Below are 16,086 nucleotides of genomic sequence, written 5' to 3'. Positions count from 1 at the left end.
AGACACAAACCTTGGATAGTCTCTCCTTACTCCACTGTCCAACTCCTTTCATTACTTTCACAATACAATCTACAGCTTTATTAAGCGTCTGCTGTACCTCATCCAAAGAGGGTGTCATGACGATATTAGGGATAGACAGGTTAATACTAGTCCTAAATATAGGATAAGCACTTTTTTTCTGCTTAGAAGCATAGTGATTTTCTAAATGAAAGACACAAAAAAAAACCAACGTTGTTCGCATTTTTTTCAAGATGTCAAACTAGGCATTGCAGTGATATAAACCAATATCTACATCCTAGTGATGAGTATCGAGTGTCACTCTCAAGGAAAAAAGATTCATGAGTAATTTACAAGATGTATTGTTAAAGTCTGTAGCAGCACAAGTGAAAACTAAGTGCCATGTTATTTCTCTCCATGAAGCTCCTCTTCAATTTGTTCTGTGCAAGTAAACTCCGTTTACCAGAAAATTTTACTGTCTGGCTAGTACTCCCAGTCAGCATATTAAGTCGGGCACAAAAACTCCTTAGAATCTCATGCTATTGTATGCCTTATACGCTATACAGACCAAACATAAATGCCTTTGGTTTTGTTTCTTAAAAGTATGGAACAAGAAAATACTTTGAAACAAAGTATTTGTTTCAAATACTTTGAAAGAGTGTACCATCACTGTTGTATATGATGCATAAGAAAGATATGAAGGCAATTAGTAAGAGAAAGAGAATATACCTCTTTCTCTACCGTTTTTTTCATACAGTTTTATGTAAAAGCCAAGGTCGAACAGGTAATCACTTATCAAGTCCAACTCCAAATATAATATCCAGCTTCAGAACAGTACAGTCAGTCCTAAAAGAGCAAGCACCGCAACGACACATGCCTACTGTCACAGGAAAAATGATTCTTTTGGAAATATACTGTGTTATCAATTGTGATGTAAAAGCTTATTCAAACTCCTTTTCTTTTCCCATCTTTTACATACATGGCTCTTTTTTACACAGTTCTGTGATATTACATTTACATGTTTCTTCCTATAGGCTAAGAAAGCTAAGTACTGCAATATAGGCACCTAAGAAGTTGATCATGGAAGATGCATGGATGCGCTTGCGAATGGTCTCCAGAGTGTTTCGAGTGACTTTCAAAAGGGCATCAACATTGCAATGATTGAAGTAGGAAAGCAGTTCATTGGCTTCTTCCTCTAACATTTCTAAATCCATTCTCTTCCTCTTCACTGGAGGAGGCAGTCCAGCCCAAACCTCACTGGAATTGCGAGAGGAAGTCAAGCTTTTTGATGTCTTTTCCTCTTCTGTTGCTAAAATATCATAACTCTAGTTAGTTAAATTGACTTAAAGGACTTGAAAATAATAAAGCAACACCTCAGTAAGTGTCTGAAATAATTTTTTACAGAAGTGCAGATTATACTCATTTGTAATCTGTACCTCAATGTAACAGTCCTTTTACTCCTATCCACCTTCTCTTTTCAGTACATATTACAATGATTATCACCAAAATTTAGATATTATTTCTTATATTCTTTCTCTAGGAAGTCCAGCAATTAACCAAGGCCTGTAAGTAGCTGCTTCTATGGCATTAACATTTCAACATGCAAGTTACACTGATAATATTGACCTATTTTGCAGATGATGATTGTTAGATGATCTATTATCCAAGCAAAGTCCAACGAAAGTCTTCAAACATTAGATACTGATCGATACTCCAGTAAACTAAACTACAATATCCCCCAACATATACTATCAGCATACAAAAAAACCCCAAACAACCCATAAGCACAGAGATACAATATAATCTTCTTACCTGTATTTTTTCTTATTTCACCAGTGGGTACAACCGATTTCCCATCTTCTTTACTGACCTGTACCTCCGTGTCAAGTAGCATGTTAATCAACTCATTAGCAGCGTCTTCCACCAGTGAGCTTTTTAAATGTAAAGTCCGAGAACCTTTTATACAGAGCTCCTGTTATCACAACAAAACAAACAATATGTTTTTATCTTCCCAGTTCTCATGTCTGTTTCACTGTCATAGCAGCCTTTGTTAACAGAAATGTCAAGGCCTCAGATTTGTGAAAAACAAGATTAATACACAAGATGATTTTAAAATTGGTTTGTTCCAAACTATTTAGTGTTGGATTCTTTGTTGTGCCAAACAAGATGACATAAATGTCTTTCAAAATCGCTGCAGCATGTTTCCTAACTCACATGACTCATCCATAGTTAACATAATGAATCGATGTTTATAAAGCCTAGTTGCATTTAAGGGCTCCCAAAAGCACTTAATTCTTTTTTTTTAACTTTCTAATGTAGACAAGGAAGATGTAACCTTTCTTTTAAGCATTGCCATTTTACAGTACTTGGCTGTGTCATAAGGAGTATTAGCCAATCATATTTCCCATTGATAGCCAGATAGGAGATAAAAATCTATCAAAAGATAATTTTCTTATTTATTCTAATCATAAAGATAACAACTGGAGGGAGAAGGGATCAAAAGATGAGATTTAATAAAGTTCAGAAATAAAGTATTGTGCAGTTTTTTTCTTCAATACGGTAAAATTGATGAAGTGCTTTAGCTAACTATAGTTTTTAACTATAACAGCCTTTTAATTTTTTCTTCTCTGTCAACTCCTATTTTTTTAGCTTACTCAAACCTGGCTACCTCCATTTAATTAAAAATCAATAATTGTAAAATTTCAGCCATTAGCAACACTCGGTCATTTCCAAATTTTAAGAAATGATCTTTGATATTCCTGATTCAGCCTAGTTGAAAGAGAAGCCAGATCTGATTTGCAATATCACAGCAGCTACTAAGCAAGGTACACTGGGTTTTTTTCCATGATACAACTATTTTTGTTGCAGCAATTTCTTTAGAAATTGAATAGAACTTATTTCTAGTCCTTTCTCATTAAAAACTACAATAAGCTTACAAATGCTGTTACTATTCCCATTGTACCCATAACCGGGTAACCCCAGTATACCACTTACTCTACTAACTCAAACTGATTGGCTGTGGTGGTGGTGTAATTTCTGCAGTATCAATTACCACACAGTGCTGAGGTTTTTGTGCTCCCTCACACATTTTTACTTTAGTGAACACGTGTTTTAGTACCAGCTCTATCAAGAAAGCAGCAGCAGGACCAACAAAAATAAAAACTTCACCCCGGTACTTTGGAGTATATTCTGGAGCTTGAGATTAACAAAGATATTCAGTACACAATCATTTCCATAGTAATTACACTCCCAGGCAACGAAGTGCACTTGTTATGGAGCTATTAACAGGCATCAGATGGGCAATTCTATTAGTTAAAGGCACTAAAAAGCAATAGTGACAAAAAAGATACTATCACAGAGTAAAAACATTTGAGAGATATCAAAGCATAAAAGAAATATAATACAGTAGCTGGCTTGACATTAATAAGCTCAGAAAAGAACATCTCAGCTCAGACCTCTTTGCCTTTGCTATTTACGTTCCTTTTTAAGGTTCCAGCCAAGTAAGTGGGGATTTCCTTCGGTTTCCCACGCATGTTTCATTAATTCCGCACTGGTTTTATCTCATAAAAAAAGGAAAATACCTTAATTCAAAGCCATTGAAAGCTTTTTTATGAAGCTTTTATCTAATAACCTTAGTCTTTTGGAGAAATTCTTCACAGCTCAGCGGCTCATCTTCTGGCAACTTACAGAGTGGCACCATACTCATTTCTTGAAGGACAGCATCGATACGAAATTCAACCAAGTCGTTCACTCGATCAAGCAATAACTCCATCCCAGCTTTTGAAGCAAAAAGAAAACACAAGACAAGCTTCAAGGCTTGAAACAACAGTCATTGCAGAGTTCTGCTTAAATTTTTACTAACAAAATGTCATATTCAATTTTATATTAATTCTGCACCTTAACCAGCTTACTTTAAACATCTGAACTTTTATGGCAAGGTTGACCACTGAAATTGTAATTAGTCTTTTGCATAACATAACCTCATCTAGCATATGCTATCCATATCCTAAAAGATAAAAGGCAAAATATTATAAATACATATTAAGACGAGCTTAAAGTATATCCGTTTCAAACACAAAGACATTAAAGTTCAGCTTAAAATGAATGTTCAGGAATACTTCTCCGATAGCTTGAACTAGTTACCACTTGGAGAACCTACTAGCAACAAAAACTTTTGATAAATAAATCTTCTATCCTTCAAAAAAATGTTAGAGGCCAAATAATAGTTAACGGAAAACAATCGCTAATATTTTCCCAGTTTAATAGCAATTTGCTTTCAATGCTGAAATTGAAATAGCAGCAAGGTCCCTGTTCCAGACTCAAACTACTTGTATTATTCAAAATTAAATGTAATGTCAGGTTAGCATCCAAAATGCATTTTGATTTGCCATTTCAAATAAAGAAAATTCCCACTGTAAAAAATTATATTTCAAAAAACAAAATCTGTTTGATGTAGTAATTAAACTGAAGCAAAAGGAACTTGGTATCTTCAGGAACAATGCACACTTCAATGCAATATTGTGATAATCTTTTGAAAAGACTACAAGCTCATCTGTTTTCTAAAACTGTTGCCCAAGATGTGCACGCATTTGTTTTAAAGAGACTGATGTTAAAAAAAAGGTTAATATGAAAAGCTACTGAGCAGTGACAGTGCCAACTCAGTCGAGATATTACTCCCTGAGAACTTACAGAGCTTCCTATAACTATATGTTATAGAAACAAAAGGCAAGAATAGGAAAAGCCTGAAACCTACAAGCTCTTTTAGAAAGCAGCTCTCATTCTTTGAATTCAGAATACACAGGACCTTTGCACACTATTTTATGCTTGGCTTAATTCTAGCTGCCATTCCATTCATATTAGCAAAAATTTGACAAATATGTGAGACAAAAAGAAGGTGTTGTTACAAAGCAGAGGTTAATGAAGGACAGGACAGGTGAAAATTCTGATGTCTTTCATGTATAAGTCAATTAAGTAAAAATCATATAAAGGGTAGTATGCTCAATAATATAGCTTGCATTTGTATAGAAGCAAACAAGCAGAAGTTAATGGAAGGAAGCAAGCGACTTACCTAGCTTATAAAAAACCTTATTAATATATTTCTCAATATTTAAGGATGCCCAGGTCAGTAACATTAGACCTGGCTGGATAGCATCATCTACATTTGTTAACTGAGGAGCCATCAGTTGTTCAATAGGGTGTTTTATTTTCAGTTTAATTCTTTTATACTCAGCAAGCATCAGCTGTGATGAACAGAGAATTAAAGCATTAGTTAATATACACTGATTTGAACCTCTTCACATACACATATTTATCATAACTTAAGAAAATTCCTCTGGATGTACATCAATGAAATTCTTAACAAATTATAATTAATAGTTTGGGAAATGTTTTCACTATTTTTGACAGAAATTCACTATTTGTTGCTCTTTATAGTAATGCAAGTACTACTTCACATGGAAAATCATCTTTGTAGATCGCACAGGTTTTGGTTGGGATGGAGTTAATTTCTTTCATACTGGCCTACATGGTGCCATGTTTTGGATTTATGACCAAAACGGTGTTGGTAACACACCAATATTTGGGCTGTTGCTGAGCAATGCAATACAGCATCGAGGCCTTTTCTGTTTCTCATACAGCCCTGCCAGCAATTAGGCTGGAGACACAAAAGCAACTGGGAGGAAACACAGCCAGGACAGTTACTCCTGACTGACTAAAGGGATATCCCATATTTATGGCATCATGCTTAAAAGTAAAAGCTGGGGGAAGAGGAAGGGGGACATTCAGAGCTATGGCATTTGTATTCACAAGTAACCATGATACAGCCTTACTTTCCTGGAGATGGTTAAACACCAGCCTGCTGATGTGAATTGGTAAATTAATTCCCTATTTTGCTTTGCTTTCACATGCAGTTTTTGCTTTCCCCATTAAGTTGTTTTTATCTCAACCTGCATTTTCTGTTTTAACCTTCAGATTCTCTCCCCCATCCCACTGGGTGAAGTAAGGGAGCTTCTGTGTGATGCTTAGCTGCCTACCAGGGTTAAACCATGACATGGAGAGATTCGGAAATTTCAGTCTCTAAATGATATTCCAGGAGACAAAAAGCCCAAGGAAAAATATGTGTTTAAGTGAACTTTTCAGCAGTTTTGTTAGACCAGCCTTAACATAACTTTAGTATGGTATTTGGTTTCTAATGTGTCTTTAACCTGTTGATCTAGCTTCACATTTTGCAAAAAAAACCAATCCTTGCAATAACCTTATGACTTAATACAATTTTTATTTTTTTCCCCCTCATTTCAGAAGCTATAGTTTTCTGGACACTTTTCTTTGAATACTCATCCTGAGTCATCAAGAACCTTGTCTGTTCATAGGCAGAAAAAATGATCCAAAGGATTTAAAAGATGACAGAAAGGGAAGTTTTAGCTTCTCTTTTTTAAACTATTCCACAGACATCAGTGTAAAAACCTGGTGCAGGAACTATGCTGCTGCTTCCTGGATGTTTTACACTTTTTAAAGACATACCATCCATTCCTCCCTCCCAGCTATCCTCTCAAAACAAAGTGTATGCAGTGTTGACTCCATTATTGGATGACAGATAAATTACTTATCACCTAGAAAGCAGGCAACAGAGCAAGGCATCTTGTAAGTCTCCTTTCGTCCCCATCCTCATCTCTTTCCCAACCTCTGCAGAGCTTCCCTAAATCCATGCATCTTTGAAGAGACTTCACAGAAAATACAAATCTAAGAAATTCTTTTTAAAAGTGCCTCAAGACAATTGTAAAGACAAAAAATAGATTTACCAATGTTTTCTTAATGCATAATAGTTGATCTTCATTTTTTCTCTTCCATATGTATAGAAACTAGACATTTTAAAGTACACTACACATAAAAACTAAAATAAACCCACATGCAAATTGCTGACAATCTTCTTATACCAGTCTCTCTTCTGTTGAATAACACTTGCAGATTCTGGGATTTCGAGGCACATGTGAGCCATGCAATCTGTTTCTCTGATTAAAGATAATATTTCAGGGTCAAAATTCACTAATAATTCTCCCGTTTCTGGAGCTTTTACCAAGAGAGATGCCTGAAGTCCCCGTTTAGTTAATTCAATCTGCAGGAAACAAAGTCATCATTCCTGATCAGACAGGCAGTGCAATAAAATACTTTGTTTTGGATATAAATATAATTTTGGCAGATAATAAAAGTAGGCATTGCTGACAATAAATATTGATATGGTATGAAGCAAAACCTAAACTTTATTAACACAATCTGCATGTACCCAAATGCTCAACAATCAAATTAACTTTCTTTATCTGACCGACATTTTTCTGTTTGTTCTTCGATACAGTAAGCTGAATTCCACAGTCAGATGTCAAAAGCTGAGACACAGACTTTCTTACTTCAATCCACTTAAAACTGAATTCTTACTTCCTCAAAACTTATTTCACATTCTGCAATAAGGCTGCACACAACCTCCTGGATGAACTAAACTATTCTTGGATAACTTCTTCAGATATCTTTTGCATAAACTTACCGGTTTTTCTCCTTTTGCTTTTTATCCACTATCAAACAGATATACTATGCTCCAGTCTTAATGGAACTCCCAAGTATATCCAACCTCTGTGCAAATTTTTTAAAAAACTAAAATTAATGTTTATTATAATTATTTTTTTACAATTGTTAAAAGGGAAGCCTAATCACACTATTGGTTTAAATGCCTTATTTGAATATTAGAACGCCATTTGTTCTCCATGTGATTAGAAGGGAAAGCATTCGTAAGACCACCACACATGGAAAATTTGGTTGATACCGGGAAGAAGTCATACCTTAAGTAGGAAAATGTTTCCTACATGAAAAGCTTTGCCACTATTCCTATTTCCCAGTTGTCCTTTTGCTGACATAGTTTTATTTTTCTTTATTCGCTTATCAAATTACAAGTTTAAAAATATATTGAGATAGAGCTTTGTTTTAAGCAAGTTTCTTAACCCATTAATTTCTGTCAGTGTCCTTTTTTTCTTTTTTAATGGAACACACACTGAAAATTTGCTTGCTTCAGCTGTATCATATATTAGCATGAAATTTTACACAGCATTTTTCAAGAAATCATCTAATTAAGTTTTGTCAGTGAAGGTGCCATGCCCTATCCGCTAATATCAAAGTCACTCAGCACAGCTGTCTTACTGAAATTTTTTTCTGCAAAGTTCACCAGCACATCTTACTGCACTTTTCGTTGGACTTCGGACTCATTATTCCCACTATCAATGTCTTCATCTCCCATTTATGTGTTTTTTCATGCAATTTTCATTATTAAGGTAACAGAAATCGGTAATAGAAATAAGTAATACACTAAAGGCACAAATCTTACACTGAAATAGAATTATAGTAGCTTTCACGCTGCTATTTTATTCTTTTAATATGTCCAAGTTGAACATCATTGGCTATAGCACGAAAATAATGGCTTTAAATCTTATGCTATTAAAAAAAAATATATATAAACAAGGTGGTAACGATCCCATAAGAAACAGGAAAAAGCGGGGGGAAATGTTCAGAAATATCAGAAAGTCACTAAGCTTAACTATCTTCACTGTATAGAAGAATAAAAAATAGTAGGAGCTACAGCCCTGCTTGCGTTGCATTTGCATTCCCCACAGGACTCTTGCCCAGCTCCCCGCCCCTTTTGTTCAGGAGTAGAGCAAGAGCTCCCCCTTGTGTTCTTGTGAGATTCATGCCCACATCCATCTGCACTTAAATTTTTGACTCGAGGCTGCTGAACAGTAGTCACATTTTTTTGCCCTATCTGGTAGACAAGTGCATTGACGTTAAAATGGATATACTTTTCATGTATTTCCAAGGCACGTATGCTCGTTTCAAAAACTTGAAACCGTGTTCAAATCCACCTCCCTTTCTTCCCCACCTAATAAGTATAAGTTTGGAGCATGCTCGGCAAGTTATATGGCTGCCAAGCGTGATTTGGCCCAGCTGTAGGAGAAACTAGATGCTTACTTTTTAGCGAAGACCAGAATCAGATCGAAGATCACTAGGACCTCACAAAGGAAGGCATGAGTTTGGGGGAGATGCCTTGTATATTACAATCATTTTATAAAAGATGAAGAGAGAATGTACTTGACTGCTCAGTCAAGGCATGGTACATGTAAAAAAATCTGGTCATGAGCTTGTCTAGCTAAAGGAGGCAGATGTAGCCTCAAAAGAAGTATACGTCCTGCATAGTCTTTATAGCTGACACAGGGAATAGATCTTAAAGGTGCCCAGGCCAGGACATGATATCAGCAGCAGGCACAATTCAGTGAAAGCTATCAGCAGTATACTTGGAACGATGCAGGTATCCAGCATGGTACTGGCATCAAAACAGAAACTGAGTCCAAGATAGAAACATTAAACCAACACCAAAGGCTTCCTGAAGCATCACAATTCCTCCTCCATAAAACATGAGGGATACCGTACCAGCTCTCAGTGAAGAACACATGAAATCAAAGATGGCTTCTCAAGTTTGCTCTGGAAATGGCTGGACATTGATCTACACATGGGTAGTGAGTAATTCTTTGCAACACTTATTTTGCTTTCTTTCTCTCTTCCTCCACTTTTCCTTCACTTACTAAACAGTTTCTTATCCAAACCCACAAGTTTTCTTGCTTTTACTTTTCCTTTCGTCTTTCCTCTCTCACTGAGGGTGAGCAGAGGGGAATAAGCAAGCAGTTGCGTGTGCTTAATTGCCTACCTGGGTTAACACACAACAGGCTCAAAACACAGTTTTACACTGAGTATACTATTAATTCTACAGGATGCTATATCTCTTGAGACTGGATGCTTTTTATAAGCACATTCACTCACAGCGTACTCACGGATTATCACTCAAAAAACCAAATCCATATTGTCCAGACCAAAAGGAAATCTCTGTCTCCTTTCATCTTAAGCTAACCAGCTGACAAAACCCCTCTCCCCACACATGAACTTCTTGCACCGGTCAGTAGAATATGGCAGAGACAGAGTGACAGCTAAGGCTACCACTGAATCTTCATTATTCATTTCCATAATAAATATTTTTCATTGTAACTTCTTAGTTACAATGAAGATCTTTCAATTGCTCCTAAATTCAGCTACAGGCAGTACAGGCACTGTTTATTAATAGAAACACTTTCTTATAAAGTACCTTTTCTTATTCCATCCGGCATTTAAGATGCATCCTAAGTCTGCAGCTTAGCATACCTAACTCCTGCTACTAATCAGAGATTTCTTCACACTGCTGTAACCCAGTGTTTCTTCTGCTCTGTAGAACTAGATGTTATCAGTCTACGAACAACAAAAATCCAACACATTCTTTTAAAGACATATCCTAACCAAAATCAGCTGGTTTACCTGCTGAAGCCATCCCCTGTGGTAGATCACCTCGAACTTCATAAGAACTTTTGCTACTTTGTTGTAGTTGCGGATTATGCGCTTGCCATCTGGCGTTTGCAGAACAGCCGGGTGCTGCTGGAAAGACTCCATGGGCTCCTGGATCCTGTGGAATAGGTGGCGTGCCCACAAGATTTTACCAGCTATTGGAGGCAGATTACGAGCCAGTGGAGGGTCCTGCTTCTGCCTAGTGTAGATCTTACAGACTGTTTCGATGTCATGACCATAGTTTTGAAGTATCTTCTGATACTTTTCATCAATCCCAAGATTCGGGATTTTTAATCTGCTTAGAAAAATAATAATCATTAAAAAAACTCCTTCGTTACTTCTAAAATAATTTTGCTGCATTTTGGAAAATACAGTAAAGTCATTCTTGTCTTCTTTAGAAAATAACTTCAGCAGCAGTTTTCACTAAAGCTTGAACAAATGCTGTCACAACCTGATTCCAAGCAACCAAGATTTAGACCAGACGATCAAGTTTCCAAATAAGCCTACGCATTTTCTGTTTTGTCACTGTTTTCAAACACTAGGCTAAAATTATGTGCAGCAAACTGAAACCAATCCACCACTAGCAGTCTACTCCATTAAACAGAGTATTATAAGAAAACTGAGGCAATAAAGATGGAAGCTGCTTTGCAACAATGTGAATTTATCAAGGTAAATTTCACTGTTTCCTAATACAACCATTTTACTCTCTCCTAACTGCACTGTGGTAACAAATTATTCCCATTGTTGAAGTACAAAGCTAAGGCAAATATGCTAACAGCCATAAAGTTTTCCTGTATTTATGCTAACTTTGAAAGATGAAGTTCAAAGTCCATTAATATTTTGCATTTTCTGATACAAAAAATATGGGGTTTATTCATCCACACTGCTAAGACATCCTTTAACAGAGCTGAAGAGCTGAATGAGAGAAGGTTCAGTTGTTTTTTGTTTGTACTTAAGGAAATGCCTCCTGCTCTGCTCCTCCCACTTCACACCACCCTCAAAGTGTTACTTCCATCACCTGGCAGAATTCTAGCAATCTAGATAGGACACAGTACCTTTCAAATTTCTTCAACATACTCAGTGCTCTTTCAGTGTTCAGAATATTTTCAAAAGTGATGTCCATGAAAATCTTTAATTGATCCTGAAGGAGAGCAAATAATTCTACAGCAAAGAACTATATCATAAGGCACACACCTCAAATATGCCAAGTATTGTTTGACAGGTTTTATCACGCACAATATTAGAACATAATTTGTTTATGTGAAACTAACCTCAATAAGTATCAATTTTCCCTTTCTTCCTTCCCTCAAGAATTAAACAAAATACAACCAATTTTCATGGTTCTTTCTTTCCAAATTCCCTCTGTAGCCATGCAACCAACAAAAGCTTTTGTACCCTCAAATGTTCCACCATGCTGAGAGCCCTCAAAGAATGCTTGCTTAGCTCTTTAGCAGCCAAAGCTAGCCAAGCATTTGTTTTAATTCTTTTCTTCTACATATACCCTTTCCTTCCACCAATTTCTGATTTCAGACCTATGGGAAAGTTAATTATCTGACTTGGTTGTGCTTTGCTCACATTCACCCAATGAAATCATCAATTTTCATGTTATTCTTGCTAGCATAACTTCCCAATAAAGTACAGTAATGAAAAATCCTTTTCTTGGAGGCCTTCAAGGCCCTTTCTGGCCTATTCCATGAAAGTGGTCTGAAAGTTAGATAATAAATGCAAGCTTTAAAGTGGAAATACATCAAAATAATTTTTCCATTTCAGAATATAAACTTTGAGATTTGCATAATTTCTTTGGTGATAACTCAGAGGTATTTTTGTTTCATGAGGATTCATCAGTAAATTAAATTCTTATTTGGATCGTAAAACCTACATGAAGATCATTTATCTCTTTGCAAAACTCTTCATAATCTTGGTCAAAATCAATCTTCCTTTGATCCAATAAATTGTTATGCCTTTTCTTCATGGTGTCAACAATGCCCTAAACAGTGTCACAGAAAAAGAAAACTATCACCAAAAAAAGTCCTTATCAAAAACTTACCACACCAAAATATTTAGCACAATGGGCTGTGCACATCCACACTTTATCTTGGCCATTAGTTACCAGTATTTGCTGAGCAATATAAGCAAACCACTTAAATGACATACTTGAAGGGAACAAGCTGGTGCAATAATCATATGAATTTAATTTATATTATTTCCTTCTATTTTAAGTCGATTAGAACTGACAGAAAATTCAGACTCTTGCTTTTCATCAAAGACATTTGTTCCCCATTAAATATTTTCTCATGCAGAGGTTGATTATTTCTATGTAAAAGTTAACAAAGTTCACCACCGAATAATATTTTTGCATTAGTATTTTCCATGTCTTTATATTAACCGATTCCGTAGAAAAACAGACTATTCAAAAGTTACAGTAAGATGCAGCACATCACCAGCTCAGGACTTATAGTTCCTGGCTTCTCTTACATAGCTACTGTCCATTCAAATGACAGTACATCTTAATCAGCATCTCCCTTGAGCTGCAGACACAAGTTAAAGGATTTTTAATGATGAACCACTGTTCAACATCCTAGCAGTTTACCACGGTATAGCTATGAAGCTCAATACATTTTCAGCACAGCAGACTTCTACCATTTTATTATAAGTCAACTGACCATCAGTTTTATTGCTTTGCTGTAAATAAAAATTCAGTCTTTTCCTCTAAAAGTAAGCAAATCCTAGATAGCAACTAAGAGGTAAAGCATGAAAAACTGCAACATAATAACTTCCTATTGTAAACAATTTTCAAGTCAGATAGTCACATAATTATACCTACAGTCCATGTCAAATACTTCAGTACCTCAATTTTGTCGCTGTTAAAAAAGTACAATCACTTTCTGTCCTTTATGCATACCATCCAGAACCTTCCATGTAGTATTTTCTACCTTAGTGTGTATAATTACCCCTTACTCCGCCCCCTCAAAATGAAATCAACTTCATGCTAACTAGGTCTCACACAAAGCTCTTACTTCAGGCATGAGTGCTGCAATGGACAATGCAGTTTATCTGTACAGAATTTGCAGACTTCATAAGAGCCTGGGCTAATAGTCACAGGCAGCTTTTCAAATACAAATGCCCCAAACAAGTGAGATGTCTGTGTTCCAGCCTACCAAAATAGCATCTTCATAGCATGACCTGAAAATTCTCAGCAACCTGAGCTGCTGAGAGGCTTGCTAGCACAACTTTAGAGAGCAGCTCACAGTGAATGGAGTAAAATTTAGAGCAGCCCACACCTATCCTGCCCACATGGAATAGTCTTAGATCAAACTACCCTTCCAGCTGTGCCCAGGTTTTCCTCAGAAAACTATAGAGGAGAACAAAGGAGAAAACCAGTTACTGTGAAGGATGCCATTAAGGAACCAAAATCCTGGACTGCAACAGGGAGAGAATTGAACCAGGATGGACCATGGAATGCTCACATTTCACCCTATGGTTATTTAACTAAAGCAAAGTCATTTACTCGTGGCCATACAAAAAGGAAAAGGACAGGGTAAAGCAAATTAGAATGTCACATTTGCCTGTACTACCTGATCGCTGTATCACATGTGATCTCTGAAAGCAGTCTACAAACCACACATTGAATACTTGATTGATCAATTTAATTGATTTATTTTAATATTTACAAGTGCTATAATTATGATACTGCACTAAGAAAGATATATAATAAGGTAAATTAGCTCAGGCTCAGTAAAACCAGGGAAGACTCTACTTGCTAGAAAATAAAGTTAATCTCAAAAAGAAGGAAGGAAAAGAACATGATTTAGCATATTTATATTCTTAGAAGAGCTCCTTGTTGCTCAGGTGTCACTCCTACTACATAAAAAGACCAGGAAAGAAACCTGAATAGTAATACTAACAAGCAAATGGATTTTGCTGTTACAAAGGAAAAAGCCTCAGCTTGAAGAGCTTTTCACAGAAAACCAGGAAAGTCACTTCTCTTCCTCCTCCAGCCTAAAGATTTAAAGTGGAGTGAATTAACTCTTTCTTCCCTCATAAAACACGAAGATGATGACTGTACCCTAGTTCTAGAGTACAGATTTTAAGTAAACTTCATAATCTGTTTTGCTGGAATTAAGCTTGCTATTTCCTTAATGAAACATTTGGCTTTTTGTTTGTTTTTTAAATTACTTATTTCAAGAAATAAAACTTATATTTGTTTGTATTTATGCAGCACAGAAATGGAACTGCAGCATCAACTACCATGGCAATGGACTACCTCACTGGCCGGCACTGACTGATCAGGTACTCCTAGAATAATGGGCAAGAGATTAAAACAGTCTGCAATTTTGGTCACAGTACACTTTCATAGCAAGAAAAACATTTGTAAAGACAGAAATGTTCCATTTCTCACTTTTTCTTCTGATTATAGCACAAAACCATGGCTCAAATTTCTCTCTTGATAAACACTTTTCTAATTTTCATAATGATTTACTGTTTAAAGTTCAAGTCAGACTGACAGGATATCAAAATTTACTGTGTACCTCATATTTTGTGATCATTCCTTCCAGTCCCTCTATCTTAGACTCCCGTAGAACTGAGTAGGTTTTCATAGTATTGAATACATCTATTATTTTTACCACACGTCGATGAAAGGTTTCAAATTTTCCAAAGATATACATCTCACTAAAATCAAACTGTCTTTCAGCTGGATTTTGTTCCAATTTCTTTTTTATTTTGTGAAAGCAATTTTGATACTCCTAAAAACAAGGAAGAATTTAAAAGAATGTCAAGCATATAATAAAAGGCGTTGTCATCTGCTAAAACAAAATTTATGCAGCTATTATCCTAACTTGATAGCAAGTAGAGGTTTCATCAAAAAACACTCATGAACGCTACAAAGAGTCATAAAATTTGTCTCTGAAAACTAACCCAACAACATTACATGATCACACACTTCATCACAAGAATGAACTGCCCCTATATGTATCTGTACATTCCATCCGTAACTGGCATGAAATTATGTTCCTTCCATTTCTTAGCAGGGCTTGATATCTTTACTGAATGTGTTTACTGACTATCCAAGATGACAACTGAGATTTTGGTTTTTGAAAACTGAAAATAATGATTGTGTGCTGAGCAGTTTTATTGAGTAATGATGTTTGAAATTTTACAAAATCACTTTCCAGAACAAAACCCCTTATAAGTTAGAATGGTGTCCATAGCAGCTTGAGTTTTCACTCTGCTTTCTCAACGGGGCACAAACCTTACTCCAAACATGTTAAAATTAAATTCTTCCCAAAGTCAGGTTATATAGTCAGCAGATTTGCTTGAAATGGTTTCTTTCAAGAGTAGTTCCCTTTAAAATACAATGTTAATTTTTTTTATCACATATATGTATGAATAAGCCCACTTGGAAATATTCATACTAAAGACCCAGAGTTTCCTAAATTGTTAGTGATTCAAATTTTACGTTTTAATCTATTGATTTTCTGAAAGCTTTTGGAACTAATAAGACTCAAATAAAAACCTACTCCTTCAACATATTTTAATCCAGCAACAGAATAACTTGCTGTATCTTTATAGAAACATACACATTTACTACTCATTGCTGATAGTAAGATGTCATATAAATTTACACTAATTTGTGCTAGAACTATGCAAGATCTGTTGCTTCAGAAGGTGTCAGGATAAACTTCTATT

The 16,086-nt window shown here is 35.8% G+C and overlaps 1 protein-coding gene across 1 annotated transcript in view; it reads right to left on the bottom strand.

Annotated features, from left to right (window-relative positions):
* The window catches only part of DNAH5 (dynein axonemal heavy chain 5), a 120,078-nt gene that overhangs the window by 86,013 nt on the left and 17,979 nt on the right, over positions 1 to 16,086 (bottom strand). Inside the window, 10 exon segments of the mRNA XM_037382298.1 lie at positions 11 to 201; positions 1,064 to 1,339; positions 1,810 to 1,969; positions 3,629 to 3,774; positions 5,066 to 5,237; positions 6,902 to 7,108; positions 10,372 to 10,693; positions 11,454 to 11,539; positions 12,278 to 12,385; positions 14,928 to 15,143. Of these exon segments, the coding sequence (XP_037238195.1) occupies positions 11 to 201; positions 1,064 to 1,339; positions 1,810 to 1,969; positions 3,629 to 3,774; positions 5,066 to 5,237; positions 6,902 to 7,108; positions 10,372 to 10,693; positions 11,454 to 11,539; positions 12,278 to 12,385; positions 14,928 to 15,143 (1,884 nt within the window).

The sequence above is a fragment of the Falco rusticolus genome, chromosome 3 (genome assembly GCF_015220075.1).
Source record: "Falco rusticolus isolate bFalRus1 chromosome 3, bFalRus1.pri, whole genome shotgun sequence".
NCBI lineage: Eukaryota > Metazoa > Chordata > Aves > Falconiformes > Falconidae > Falco > Falco rusticolus.
The sequence above is the reverse complement of the archived record's forward strand: the minus strand, read 5'-3'. Positions and strand labels throughout refer to the sequence as shown.